This window comes from Tupaia chinensis, unplaced genomic scaffold (genome assembly GCF_000334495.1).
Source record: "Tupaia chinensis unplaced genomic scaffold, TupChi_1.0 Scaffold144089_1, whole genome shotgun sequence".
Lineage (NCBI taxonomy): Eukaryota > Metazoa > Chordata > Mammalia > Scandentia > Tupaiidae > Tupaia > Tupaia belangeri.
In genome coordinates, this window is record NW_006203943.1 from 245,410 (window position 1) to 257,761 (window position 12,352).

General features: G+C 42.0%; 2 protein-coding genes across 3 annotated transcripts in view; one reads left to right on the top strand and one right to left on the bottom strand.

Annotated features, from left to right (window-relative positions):
- AGPAT5 (1-acylglycerol-3-phosphate O-acyltransferase 5) overlaps positions 1 to 6,877 on the bottom strand; it is an 81,734-nt gene extending 74,857 nt beyond the window's left edge. For both annotated transcript variants that reach the window (XM_006165916.3, XM_006165917.3), the window contains exon 1: positions 6,597 to 6,877. In XM_006165916.3, coding sequence (XP_006165978.1) covers positions 6,597 to 6,815 — 219 coding nt within the window. In that variant the 5' untranslated portion in view covers positions 6,816 to 6,877. The remainder of the gene's footprint in view (positions 1 to 6,596) is intronic.
- Positions 6,878 to 7,337: 460 nt separating this feature from the next.
- LOC102498752 (60S ribosomal protein L10) lies at positions 7,338 to 11,991 on the top strand. The gene is made up of 2 exons (XM_006165918.3): positions 7,338 to 7,464; positions 11,259 to 11,991. Exon 2 carries the CDS (start codon positions 11,282 to 11,284, stop codon positions 11,924 to 11,926), a length of 645 nt encoding a protein of 214 aa, XP_006165980.1. The 5' UTR covers positions 7,338 to 7,464; positions 11,259 to 11,281; the 3' UTR covers positions 11,927 to 11,991.
- Positions 11,992 to 12,352: the final 361 nt, after the last annotated feature.

Below are 12,352 nucleotides of genomic sequence, written 5' to 3' on the forward strand. Positions count from 1 at the left end.
ACAGACTACTCTATTCCTGCCTTCCACCATGTTGAGATGCAGCCAAAGAGCCCACACTATAGGTGGCCCTTAAACCCTGGACCTTCAAACCATGAGCTAAATAAAACTTTTAAAAATCCCCTATTTTCTCTTACTAATAACAAAACTGACAAAACATGGAAGATCGTAACAAATGAGGAAAGCAGGCTTGATGAGTCGCATGTATACATAGAAGGGCCAAGGTCCGCTACTGAGACAATATTAGTTATAGGGGGTAGGCAAGGGCAGAAAGGAAGAAACAGCTGAGTGAGAGTGCAATCAAGGAATGAAAAACTTGGCCAGGGCAGAATTTAGACAGACTTCAATGCCATGCTTAGAAATCTTCCCAGGTACTGTTTGTTATTGAGAACGTCGTCTCTGTAAAAACATCATGTTATTGGCTCATGTTCAAAGAAAAGATTCAAAACAGTTTGTAACAATTTATACAGCACTCTTGAATAACCATAAGCAGAGTTAAGGCTAAAGTTAACTTTATCTCTGTATCACAAAGCTGAAAAACTTAACAGTCACGTTTCACTAATATCCTGTAACTGTCAATGCTTTTTCTCGTATGAATATGGGGAAAGTGGGGAATCTCATTTCAACTAATATAAGCAGAATACCTGTCAAAGCATCTTCAAAAAATGGGCCCAAAAGCTCATTTGTCCATTGGACTAAATCCTGACCTGACTGCTACAAATGTGAACTGTGCCTGTTTCCTCAACAGTAAAAAGGGAAGAATGGTGCTTACCTTGTAGAATGAATTATAAAACCACACCACACACAGTAGCACTCACTAAAAGATTAATTTCTTATTCACCTCGTCCTTTTTCCTCATTATTCAATCACAACATACTATCAGTTACCTCTAAAACTGGAATTCTTTTCAATTTCTCAGTGTTCACCTTTTCCACTATAGTAACCATAAACTTCTCACCTGAATTACAGTATCTTTTAAACTGGCTTTTAGAGCTCCATACAAATGTCACTAGCTTAGGGAAGCTTTTCCAATCCCCACCCTTGATCTGCTAGACCAGACAACCTCAAATAGCACAGTGTATTTTAATTTTTGTGATATTTGTCTGTCTTCCTCAGCAGAACATTGCTCCATAAGGGCAGCTACCTTGTACACTGTTTTCTTCATTGTATTTCTTATGTACTGTTGGGGCTCAGGACACAATATCCCCAAAGGCTGGCAATCTGACGTCTTAGAAACTGCTCTGGAGTCACAGTTCTTGGAACTTTTGTCTAGTTCTCTCCACTCTAAACAAAGGGAGAGGCTCTCTGGAATTTACTTATCTAAGTAAATTTCTTTCAAATAGGAATGCAAAGATCTTAACCCCTCCCTAGGAATCTCATCAAGCAAGGAAAGGTAGGTGGGGGACTAAAGGTCTCCACACCCAGATACCTCCACCTTTCCAACTATTCTGAGGGCAGCTCTGAGAAATCACCTAAGAAACTGTGTCAACAGGTAACCTTTGTTTCTGTGCAATTTTGCCCCTCACTTATTAACTTGATGGTCTCATCCAACTCCCAAAACAAAGCATTTACTAACCACTGTCTGAGCATTGGGCCTATTAATTTCCCCATATTTCTCTCTCCTATAAAAATTGTATATATGACTCAATCATCTCTTTGCATTCATATTTTGTACAGCTCCCATGTGTGTGTGTGTGTGTGTGTGTGTGTGTGTATGTTAAAGTGTATATGTGTTTTCTTTTTAACCTGCCAACAGTCAGCAATTTTCAGCAAGCTTTCAAAGGGGAAAGAAAAATCACCAAAATAGTAAATAGCACAGCATCCAAAACAATATGCACTTGCTAGTATTTGATGGATAGATGAATAAATGAATGAATACTAGGTTCTAGAGATCCTTCACTGAAAACTCATTATTAGAACTGAATTGTTTTTCTCTTTTTTTTAAAATTATTTTATACATTCTATCACTGTACATCACTACAGCTTGTAAAATGAATTACCAACATGAATACTCTTCACACCAGTCCATTTGAAGATTTCATACACATTATCATCAACAGACAATAGACTGTCTAACTATTAATATCTACTTTGGTGAGAAACCATAATTAAATGACAAAATATGAAAGGAAAAATTAACTTCTAATTCCATTTAAGAAGCATCAGCTCTGTTTGCTCAGCTTCATAAAATTAGACAAATTTACAAAAGAAAGAAAACAATCTTTATATACATATATATGGGGAGAGAGAGAGAGAGAGTCATGTTTTCCTTTGCACCCTACAATAACGGCAAGGAGGGGTCCCACAAGCTTGTAAGTATATTTCATACTACTATCAAATCCACCCAGGAGGTTAATTTAATTGAAAAGTCTTCCAACAATTCATTTATTAGAAGCTTTGGGAAGAAATTTAAAGTTACATATCAAACTGTTTCAAACTTGGGTAAGAAAGGTATGTGGAAGGTAGCAGTGGGGGGGGGGCTTTTTAAACTTTCTCAAAATATTTTGTCAGTGTTTGACTATTTGGTTACATCTATGATTGAAAATAGAAAAATATGTGTCTTAGTTATTGCACTGCTAACAGAAATACCTGAGACTAAGTGATTTATAAAGAAATAAGCATGTATTTGGCACATGGTTTGGAGGTACCATGGTTAAGGCAGCTGGATCCCACATGGCCAACTGCACAGTTAGAGTCTCAGACCCTGTAGCTTGAAAAACATAGACAATGTGTGCACACATGGCCAAAATCCCAAGAGGAAAATGGAAAAGGTCACCCCCCGGGGGGTGAGGGGAGGTGTACTTTCTCCCCCACCAAGTGAGCACAAGTGCCCTGTAGTGAAATTTTTTAAAAAGCAACACTAGTTTAATTTTTTTCTTCAGAATGAAAATACAATAGTGAAAACAGGGAAGAACAGATGTTTACATAGAATCCAATGGAATTTGTTGAAAGCATGTTTATCTGCCAAGCACAGATCAGAAACTTCATGTATCTAATATAGAGGGTGAGGTTTTCAAAAAGTTCATGGAAAACATGTATGATTAAAAAAAACTATACAGATTTCATTTTTTTGTACCAAAATAGACTCATACTTCAATTCCACTTTTCAACAAACTTTTTGAAGACTCCTCATATTTCTCTTCAGCCTAAAATTCTATGTAAAATAAAATATTATGCAGCAACCAGTAAGAACCATTTCTTTTTTTAAAAAATTGCTGTAATTTTATTTACCATTACTATTTTTTGTTTCATCTGACCACAGAGAAACAGAGAGAGAGAGAGAGGGAAAGTGAGAAAACAAGATGCCAGGACCTGGACTTGAAGCATGGTCGGCCATGTGGGAGTCCAACACCTTAACCACCACACCACATGCTAGCTACAGAACCATTCTTTTTTAGACCTATAGTTAATAGGCACACACAAGTACACACATGAAAGGGGTCTAAAGGTCCAGTGGTAAAGCACAAAGCACTGTGAAGCAGACCCATAGAAGAAGGTTCAGGTTCAAGTCAGAGACCTCCCCCAGTATGTTGGGCATCCACGTACCCATGATCTGGGGCTGGCTGAGGTTCGGATTAGGTTGCAACTTCAGGACACTGTTGGGAGTGTTGTTTCTCTCTCACACACTCATGGAAGAAATAAACTTTTAAAAAGGGGGAGCACGACAATGCCATTTAAGAAAAATTGTAATTTAAAAATTCTTCCTCTGTGTATAATTGAATGATAAACTTCTTTGTATTTAAAAACATCCTCTTCCATACTAAATCTTTTTTCAGAAATGAGTCAACTATATTTTATACAAAGCAAACAAGAGAACCATCATTAGCTTTGCAAATGAAAGCTGAATAACAATTCAAGTAAAAAAAATTTTCTCCTGCAAAACAAGAAAAACAAGTTAAAATATCAAGGAAAACATCTCAACAACAAAGTCAATGATGAAAAATAAGGCAAGGGAACCAGCAGTTAGCATAATGGCTATGTCGCTGGACTCCTACGTAGTCCACCACAGTTCGTGACCCAGACCTGGTGGCTTAAAACTCACGCCGGGTGCGTGTGCGTGCGTGCCCAAGATCCCAGAGGAGAATGGAGAAGGGATTGCGGCGTGACCATCCCCCCTGAGAGGTGATTTCAAGCTTTCTGTCTCTAATGTCTCTGTCTGTCTGGTGAGCGCACGCGCCCTATAGCGAAAATCTCTCAAAAAAAAAAAAAAAAAAGAAAAAAAGAAGGCAAAAAGTAAAAATTAGGTGACAGAATGCCCATACAAATCTTTTTTTTGAGTTTTATATTTAACGATAGCTACATATTGATTTCCCTATTGACCTAATCTTAAAGGAAACTATCAAAAATATTGAGAAGGAGGCTTATTTACACAGGAAACTCAGATTCCAGAAAAACTAAAACAAACAACCTCTTTCTAACTCATCCAAAAAATCTGCAGAAAACAAGTACATTTTTATTAAATGTTCATAACCTGTATTTGATGATCAGTGGGCACCTAGCTCCAGGATTCCTAACAAACTTCAAGGTACACTTACTAAATAAAATTATAAATGATACCAAAGGGCCATCAGATGTCCTCATAAATGCATGAACATTATTACTAAACTCTGAATCCTTTAGCAGGATCAACAAGGAAAAAAATCACTAGATTTAATGTTTTGAAAAACTACCTGGTGGGAACTCAAGAAGTAAAGTGGAGATCTATAATCAGTGGTATATAAAGGATATAATTACAGAAACATTGTGAAGTTCTACAGTCATTTTTAAAAATAAATTATGAAACACAAAAGTACTTTAATAATATATTCTGTAGTATATAGTTGAATACAATTCTGTATATTCTTTGAATGAAAATAACATAATCTATCACAAACAGAATTAATTTTCTAGGAGGTAACTGATGGTGTTCTGAGTTCGTTCCTATCCTAGCAATAGGTCAGTTGTCATACAATGTGAAATTAAATATTTACTCATGATACATCTAAATATTTATACAAATCTGGTGAAGTAAGAGCACAGGGGGAAACTGATCAACCTAAACTAGTGAAAATTTTAAATGAGGTCTGTTTAAAGGTCAATTACCATAATATAAATTTTTAAAAATAAATAAATAAATAAACAAATAAAAGTCAATTACCAGGAAACCATGACCTGGAATAGCAATTCTTTTTTGCTGTCCTAGGAACACCTGACAATACTGGTTTAAAAAGAGGTCCCCCAACCTTTCTTAGTTCCCTTCCCCCTAAATACATGCAGTGATAACAAACTCAATCAAGAGTCAGCTATCGGGGAACTAGCAGTTAGCTAGCTATGTCGCTGGACTCCTCGACCGCGGTTCATGTCCTGGACCCGGTGGCTTAAAACTAACGCCGGGCGCGTGTGTGTGCGTGCCCAAGATCCCGAGGAGAATGGAGGAGAAGGGACTGGCGTGGCCATCCCCCCTGGGGGGTGATTTCTCGCTTTCTGTCTCTATGTCTCTCTCTGTCTGTCTGGCGAGCGCACGCGCCTATAGTGAAAACCTCTCCAAAAAAAAAAAGAGTCAGCTATCAATCAACCAGCAGTGGCAAGTGCAAACTCTATTCATAGAGGAGCCAGCAGAACACTGGACAAAAACAAGTGCTATAGATGGAAAGACAGAAAGGCAGAAAGACAAAATCATACCACCCCAATCTCGCCTACCCCATCCCAATTCCACCAAGGGGGAAATAAACTGAACTGAATCCAATAGAAAATAAAAACTAAGCGAATAACCAAGAATTAAGCTTTTTTTCCCAAAGTGAGAAATGAAAGGAAGATTTCATTTTTTTATTACTTGAAATAACTAAATGTTAAGAAGGCCCATTTCTAATTAAATTTTCAAGTTTATCTACAAACCCGATCTCTACAGAGAAAGAAACAGTAACAGAAAGAAAGTAATCAGACAAAAGATCAGTCACACATTTAAGCCTGGTGAAAGCTGGCAAGAACTGCATCCAGAGTAAGGCTTCTAGTGTAACAAATGTATTAATTTCCTCGCCTAGATGTCACTTGTACTGCGGAAGAACGCAAAACAGAGTTGTACTTCTTGCCCAAAAAGTAACACTAGCCAGCCAATTTATTTCAATAGAAGGTTTGGGTTATTTATTTATTTACTTATTTTAGTGCACTTTCTGAGTGCAACTGTATCCTATTCCAACACGTTCTTGGCCACTTTCTTCGACCAAATGCCAAAAACTGTCAAATGTTTGCCCTACTTAAAATGTTCATCCGTATCTACTTCCCTAAGCACCAAGACAGACAGTAACACCATACCGGGCGGGGGGCGGGGCTGATCATCCTACTTGTAGCATCAGAATAATGTTATTACAGTTTCCCAAAGATGTCGGTGGACCTGCAAGGACGCGGCGGTTCCAACCTTAACTCCAGACAGTAAAACTTTACCCACGGTGGGAGGATGGGTGACAGCACGTGCTCTCGGGGCTGAATACGCCAGGCAGGCCGGAATGATCCCAAACCACCCAGGAGATAGGAAGGTGAAAGATTCAAACTGGGAGATCTCCCCACGTTCCCAAGAGAGGCTCAGGTGGAGGGAGAGGCAACGAGAGCGGAAAGTGCCTCACCTGCACCCCAGTGTAGTTCTCAAAGAAGAAGAGCACCATGTTCTGGTAGATGCAATAGAGCCGGTCGTCCAATGCCTGGTAGAAGCGAGCGGGCAGGAAAGCGGAGAGCAGCCTCCAGACCCCCCACGCCAGCACATAGGTGGGCGCGGTGCCCAGGAGCACAACGCCCGGCAGCAGGTACCGCATCGAGTACGTGTGGAGCACCAGGGACAGCAGCATCTTCCCGGCTCGGCGGCCGAGGGCTCCGCCTGCTATCCCCGAGCGGCCGCCCCGGGCCCTCGGCCGCGAGCGGGCAGGAAAGCGGAGAGCAGCCTCCAGACCCCCCACGCCAGCACATAGGTGGGCGCGGTGCCCAGGAGCACAACGCCCGGCAGCAGGTACCGCATCGAGTACGTGTGGAGCACCAGGGACAGCAGCATCTTCCCGGCTCGGCGGCCGAGGGCTCCGCCTGCTATCCCCGAGCGGCCGCCCCGGGCCCTCGGCCGCGGTCGGCCGGCGGCCAATCGGGCTAGTGCGGGGCGAGGTCGCGGTCGTGGAGCAAGGGGACGCCACAGCGGTCCCGGGCTTGGTAACTCAGGAGCGATTACACTCCATGACCCTTGTCCGTCACCATATTCCCCTGCCGGGGGTGGGGCTTCACGTCAATAACACGTCTTCTGATTGGTCGCCTGTCACCATAGTTCCCCGCGCTGGGGGCGGGGCTCCGCGGTAATAATACATCCTCTGATTGGACCAGTCCTCCTAACCGTTAATGTGCAACTGACGACGGGTGCGCGGGCAGCCGGACTTTATGCACTGCGCATGCTCTTCAGCCGGGCCAGGCTGCAGCTGCTGGGAGGAAAGTGTCGACTCTCTTAGGCGGTCAAAGGTGGGTGCCTGCTTGAGGTGAGGGGGCCGGTGGCCGTCAGTCCCCTGGGTCGGACGTGAGCATCAGTTAGTTTGAGGATCCTTCGCGTACCTCCTGCTGGCACAGCCTGCAGGACCCCTGGATTCTGGGATGAGCCCTCCAACCGAGACGCCTGGGTGTTTCTGGTACACAGATAACGCCGTAGTTCTCAGATGTTTCTGTTGCTGCCCCAGTTAGGATTCGTGCTTCAACAAGTCTTCATCACGCCTACTGTGGAAGCCCACCAAGGCACAATAGAGTAGTTATAGTAGGTGCTAAGCGCTATCAGAGGTCGGCGAGGCCTTAGCAAATTTCCACTTCCGCAGCCTCCCGCTCACGTGGTGCGTTGTAACCGCGCCTTCTTGGCCCTCTCCACCGGGGTGTTCCATGACCAGGCCCGGTCTTCCATCTTCCAGTGACGATAACTACATGTTTGTGTGATCAGAAAAGCCTTTTCACGAGGGTATTTCCACACTGCTTACTTTATTACACCTTTTCAAACTTCACTCTTGCTTCATTTCAACATGGCCTTGCTGTTTGACTTGTTACTGATTATTATTTTTTTTTAATGAGCCTTGTTTATTGTGTAGTACTCAAATTGCTTGCGGGTAAATGTGGGATCCACACAGTACATACTTCTGTGACTTTAAAAAGCTAGGAAGGCAGGATAGCTATTTCATTGACTTAAAAGCAGATTCACAGGCTTCTTGGTCTTCTTCTTTCCTTTGGCTACAGTAAAAAAAAAAAAAAAAAAGGCTTAATATGTTATTTTTCCCAAGAATATTTTGCAGTTTACAAGAATGCCAGATGCTTTAAGTGAAAAAAAAGTTTCCCCCTTAATGGAAGCCTGTGGGATAGCTTTATGCAGGAAGGCATTTCAATGGAAAGTTAGAATCAGGGCCAGAATAGTGGCTGGTTTTTTTACGGATAATTAATATCAGGTAACAAGACTGGTAGATGGTGACTGTTGGGGACAAAGCTGGCTGAATAAAGATCTCTCAAATAACTATTTGAGTAGGGAAAAAAAACATTATACTGTAGAAAAATTTTCAAGAACTAGGTTTAGTTTTAGAGGATACAAGTCAAAATGTGTGGACAGTGTGCACCACTAATGTCACGCGTATGCGTCTTTTAATAGATTGAGATCAGATATTTGTTAGGAAAATGTCTAGAGAAAGCCGGTTCCACGTTCGTGTTAGGATCTTGTATGTGTAAACATGACACAGTCCGTGAATTACCTTAGGTTACTGTTAGTCACCAAGTTGTAAATTTTTGGGCAGTGTTTTGGGCTGGAGACATCAAGAACTTGTTTCTCTTGTCCTGTTTATCTCCAATCCCATCCCCTGACTTTTTTCAGTTATCCTGTGCACTCTTCTTCTCCTCTCTTCCAATGAACATTTCCAGAGTCATCCTCCCTTTCTGCCACATGGATTTTTCTGGTTCTCTCCCTTTTCCATCCAAACCTCTTAATTGATAACCCATTCCCTCTGCCTCTGCTTCCTTACCTTTCACTTTTGTTAATCAGATTTTAATTTTTGCATTCTGATTTCCTTTTTAACCACTCCTGAAATTGCTTTTTTTAAAAAAATTATTTTATTTAACTTTATGTATGTATGTATGTATCTAGATTTGACCAGAGAGAGAGAGAAGAAAAGTGAGAAAGCAAGCCACCAGGTCTAGGACTTGAACCGTGGTCTGCCACATGGTAGTCCAGCATCTTTAACCACCACAGCACCTGATGGCCCCTGAAATTGCTTCTTAAAGAACACAGCTGAACTCCTTTTGTATATATGCTGTTCTGGCACTGGGGTATAATTTGAGTATATGCTGTGCTGGACACCAGGGTATAATTTGAGTTTCTGTTACCCAAAATACATGAGACCAGAAGTGTTTTGTATTTTGGAATATTTGCATCTACATAGTGAGATATCTCGGGAATTGGGCCCAAGTCTAAACATGAAATCCATTTGTAGCTCATTTACATCTTACATAGCCTAAAGTTTATTTTATACAGTACTTTCATATTGCAGTGTTCTGACTGTGCTACTTGTGGCAGCATTCAAAAAAGTGCTGGATTTGGGGAGCATTTCAGATTTTGAATTTTCTTATTATGGATAGTCAAACTTTATAACTGAAAAGACTGAATTTATTTATACCTTCCTGGTGTTTATCAAGGAGTTACAGGTGGAATGAAAAGGAAGGATTCATGGTACTGTAGGACTGTGTATCAAGGAGATCTGATTTAGTTTGGTGGCAAGTCTTCTCAGGTCCTTTAAGATGAATCTCAAGGGTGGACTTAGCTTGAGGTAGAGATGAAGAGGAAAAGCCTTCCTGGGACTAAAGCTGGGAGAGAGCTATGTGCCGGTGTGCAGCCCTGGAATGGGCCATGCTTTTATTTATTTATTTATTTTTTTGAGTTAATTTACTCTGTTCATGATGTAGGGTATATTTGCATGTATGAGAAGAAAGAGAAAATTACCCTCAACAGAATCTTGTCATGTCGTGATCCTTTTTCCCAGGCCCTACAGCTCATCAGGATCTTGGGCACACAAGCATGCATTGCCTGTATTTTCAAGCTGACTGTGGGATCTGTACCCACAGTAGACTGAGTGGTTTCCACACTGCAGTTCAGTTTGCCACTGAGTATGCCACCTAGGCTGGGCTTAGACATTTCCTTCCCCAGAGGCCCATTGAAAGAATGCTATCTATTTCCCTCGCTTAAGTTTAAGTCGATATTTAAATTTAACAAATTAGTTCAAAAAGAAGTGAGTTCTGATGAGTTATGACATTTTGAAAATAAAGTGTTATAAAACTTTTTTAAATGGACCCAGTAGATTATAAATACTATAGTGACTTAATAACTACCACCATGTATTTTATAAATATTTCAGCCTTTGCCTTGTTAGAAAATTAACATTGATCATCTTTCTCCTTTAAAACCTATTTTTATTTAGCCTCTAACAGAAAATTCTACCTTAATAGAAAACACTTCTTTTTTTTTTTTGAAGAAATCTCCCACCCACCCCCTGGGGGGGGTGATTTATTTTTTTGGTGTGGGGGGGAGGTTTTAGCTATAGGGCACATGTGCTCGCCAGAAAGACAGACAGAGACAGAGAAAGTGAGAAATCACTCCCCAGTGGGGATGGGTACACCGCAATCCCTTCTCCATCCTCTCGGGATCTTGGGCACACATGCACACGTGCCTGGCGTGAGTTTAAGCCACCAGGTCTGGGACTTGAACCGTGATCGGCTACATGGTAGTTCAGCAACATAGCCATTGCGCTAATTGCTGATCCCTGGAAAACACTTTTATACTTGAAAGAGTAAGGATTTTTTTTTTTTTTTTTAGAGAGATTTTCCTATAGGGCACGTGCACTCAAGAGAGAGACAAGAGAGAGACAGAAGCAAGACATCACCCTCTCAGGGGATGGTCACACTGCAGTTCCTTCTCTGTTCTCTTCTTGGGATTTTGGGTATGCATGCACATGTACCAGTGAGTTTCTAGCCTCCAGATCCAGGACACAAACAGCAGTCAGCCACATGGGAGTCAAGTGACATAACCATTTTGCCATCTGCTGGACCCCAAAGAATGAGCTTTCTGGATTAAGCTATTACTATTGTTAGGAATCTACAATTTAATCAAAATATGTCACAAAATCTGATAATCATGGAAAGTAAAAATATTTTATTGGAAATATATATATCTCAACTTTTTCTCTCCAATAGTTTGAAGCCAGTTCTCATTTTCTCTTCCAACACTGCCTCTTCTGTTGCAGCCACCGAAGATTCTGGTGTCACCATGGGCCGCCGCCCTGCCCGGTGTTATCGGTATTGTAAGAACAAGCCGTACCCAAAGTCACGCTTCTGCCGAGGTGTCCCAGATGCCAAGATCCGCATCTTTGACCTGGGGCGTAAGAAGGCAAAAGTGGATGAATTCCCACTCTGTGGCCACATGGTGTCAGATGAGTATGAGCAGCTCTCGTCGGAGGCCCTGGAGGCTGCCCGTATTTGTGCAAACAAGTACATGGTGAAAAGTTGTGGCAAAGATGGCTTTCATATCCGAGTGCGGCTCCACCCTTTCCATGTCATCCGCATCAACAAAATGTTGTCCTGTGCTGGGGCTGACAGACTCCAGACAGGTATGAGGGGTGCCTTTGGAAAACCCCAGGGCACAGTGGCCAGGGTCCACATTGGCCAGGTTATTATGTCCATCCGTACCAAGCTGCAGAACAAGGAGCATGTGATTGAGGCCCTACGCAGGGCCAAGTTCAAGTTCCCTGGCCGCCAGAAGATCCACATCTCTAAGAAGTGGGGCTTTACCAAGTTTAATGCTGATGAATTTGAAGATATGGTGGCTAAGAAGCGCCTCATTCCTGATGGCTGTGGTGTCAAATACATCCCCAATCGTGGTCCCCTAGACAAGTGGCGAGCCTTGCACTCATGAGGGCTCGCAGTGTGCTGCCCCTTCCTTAATCACGCTCATCAATAAACCTTACTTCTATACAAAAATGCATCTTTTTTTATTTTAAGGTTTTTGCCATAGGGTATATTTGTTTGCTGGAGACAGGAAAAGTGGGAAACCACCCCTCAGGGGATGTTCACACCACAGTTTCTTCTCCATTCTCTCAGGATTTGGGGCACACATGCATACATTCCCGGCATGATTTCCAAGCCACTGGGTCCAGGGCTTGAACTACAGTCTGCCAGGTAGTAGTCCAGTGCCTTCATCATATCGCCTACTGGGAAATGCATCTCTTAATGTTGCCTTATTGAAAGAACTTGCCAGATTATTCATTGGTACCTTTCTACCTCAGATGAAGTACATCATAGTAAGATTTTGAGTAGGCTGAGTGGAAGGAGCCATTGTGAA